The 2,444-nt window shown below is 57.2% G+C and overlaps 1 protein-coding gene across 1 annotated transcript; it reads right to left on the reverse strand.

Moving 5' to 3' along the window:
• amer2 (APC membrane recruitment protein 2) lies at nucleotides 1–2,444 on the reverse strand. Its single transcript, XM_041961846.1, has one exon. The coding sequence runs from the start codon at nucleotides 2,442–2,444 to the stop codon at nucleotides 357–359; it is 2,088 nt and encodes a 695-aa protein (XP_041817780.1). The 3' UTR covers nucleotides 1–356.

Raw genomic sequence — 2,444 nt, forward strand, 5'->3', positions numbered from 1 at the left:
TCGGGAGCTTTTCCAGGAAAGTTACAAGGCATATGTGTCTATTGCAAGTCCATGGATTGTCAAGAGTCAACCTCCAAAGTTCCAGCGAGAGCTGTGAAGTGTTAACCCAGCTTTTTGGAGTGTCCTCGTGACTTTTCCAAGTGAACAAAACCACTAATTCTATTCTAGCCCGTCGTAAGCCAAAACACTTCAGGAATGAGAGCTTTTAAGATTTGAGAGGAATTTATAGGCTGTTAACTCCGCAGCTCAACATTTTTCTTGGTCTGGGAAAACTTTTGGCTCTGCACAAACAGCACTGAAGTGATGCACGCTCAAGTCCGTAGGTTAGTGGGAGAGAACCACCTATTTGACAGGAACTACTTCTTGTGGGCAGTACCTCGGGTTGTGCTGCCAGGTTTGTTTCCAGAACGACGAACGGGCACCTTGGATACAGGGATTCTGGTGCGAGCCGGGGGAGGCGCAATGGTCTTTGGTGGAGGGGATTCGGCCTCTAGAACAGAAGAGAGGGCTGACTGGCTTGCGGAGTGGGGAGGTGGCGTCTGCCTGCTGCTTACTGGGATCTTGGATTCCCGAGGAAGGCTGGTGCTGCCTTTCATTGATCTGAAGGAGGACGAGGAGGAGGAGGACGGAGGAGTTGTCTGGGAGGTGGGGCTCAGTTTGTACTCAGTGGATGGAGAGGGAGTGCTGTTCAGATCTTCATCTCCCCCCTTCTCTTCTTCCTCTTCTTCCTCTTCGGGGTCATTGTAGAGGTCGTACAGGTGGTCTCCGGAGCAACTGTCACGCGAGAGGGCCATCTTTTGGTTGCGCTGCAGCCCACTCTCGTCAGGTGTTGCTGTGGGTGTCGCTGAGGGTGTGTCCCAGTAGCCCTCATCGCTCAGTGGCTCTTTTTCACCAGGTGATGCGGGATGACGGCCATGTGTGTGAGGGAGGGGGGGTTTAGCTGTCCGGCTTCCTGCTCCACCAACTATTGGAATCTTGCTGAGCCCCAGCATCTTCACCTGGGGTGCCTTTCGGTCTACGCTCCTCGGTGCCGAGGGCAGGTGACTGCCGGCGAGGTTGGAGGTGGCACGAGGGGGATAAGTGGACGTGGGGGTGGAAGAGGAAGGTTGGTGTGATCGAGGCAAAGCAGGGGAGTTGTCACCCGTGGAGGGCAGCATGTGCCAGAGCCCCTGCATGTCTGCATCGTCAACTCCTTCCGGACTCGCCATTTCTTCCCCTCCGCCCATGTAGGCCACCACACCACTACCGGCTGGGTGCTGCTGCGGTGGAGGCGGTGCGCGGGCGCGGGCTGGGAGGGAGGAAGGCACTGAGCTTGGGGAAACAGAAAACATGGGCTGGGTCAGCTGGGAAGGTAGGGGGGTTTTGGATGGGGAGCCACGAGACATGGCACTGGCCATACCACCAGCCCTCCCAGCACCCGCTCCCACACTCCCCCCTCCTCCACCACTGCTGCTGCTGCTGGTGCCACTGCCCCCATTACCCGCTGGCCCGTCCTCGTCTGCGTCCGCAATAATGTCACCACAGCCCGTCAGAGAATCAAAGCTCTTGAGGGACGTGACGTCAGTGAAGAGGAGAGAGCAAAGGCGGTCCACCGAGGGCTCTGAGGGTGGGTCACCCGTGCTGCAGCGATCCAAAGGGGGCGTAGCGAGGGAGGGGGTGAGGCTGGAAATTGAAGCTTTGGCTTTTTGGATGGGAGGGCGCAGTGGCGAGTCAGTCGGTGTGTAAGGGAAGGGGGAGTCTGGCTCACCAGATGGCCCTGGCATGGCAACACAGTGAGGGGGTGTCATGGTAGCACTAGTAGTGGGAGTCTCTAGGTTAGGTTCTGTCTCTGCATTCCCGCAATCCTCTTGGTGATGATGCGGAGGCGGTTCGAGGGTGAGCGTAATGTCCTTTACCTTTTCAGAGTCTGCAATTTCCCCATCCTTCTCCCTCTTCCCTTCCACCTCTTCCCCCTCTCCCTCGTTTGTTTTTTCCTTGCGTCTCCATCGCATGCTGCTGAAAAAGCCCTTTAGGCCCCTCCCTCTTCGGACAAGCCCCGCCCCTCCATTTTCACTCGACCTAAAGCTCCCACGTCGGAGTAGAGAGAAGAAACTCAGCGATTTACTGAGAGACCTCACGGGTCCTGCCTCCAGGCCAGCGGGCCCCTCCCCTCTCTGTCCATCAGCATCGCTGTTCGAGCCCGTTAGTCCATCGTGGGTTTTGCTCCTAACGAGCTCCACCGACGCCACTGAGCTGTTCCCGTTCAGAGAATTCCCATTGTCGGAGTTCCCGTTGTTGCCGCTGTTTGTAGCCCCTTTGTTCCTGAAGGAGAAGAAGCTGGCCATTCCAGAGCCGGTGCGCCGCTTTCCGAAGAGTTTGAAGGCAGCTTTGTTGATCTTCCCTGTGGGCTGGGGGTCACACTGAGGGCCCGCAGGAGGCTCCACACACTCCGACTGCACCTCCAT

This window comes from Chelmon rostratus, chromosome 20, assembly GCF_017976325.1.
Source record: "Chelmon rostratus isolate fCheRos1 chromosome 20, fCheRos1.pri, whole genome shotgun sequence".
NCBI classification, from domain to species: domain Eukaryota; kingdom Metazoa; phylum Chordata; class Actinopteri; order Chaetodontiformes; family Chaetodontidae; genus Chelmon; species Chelmon rostratus.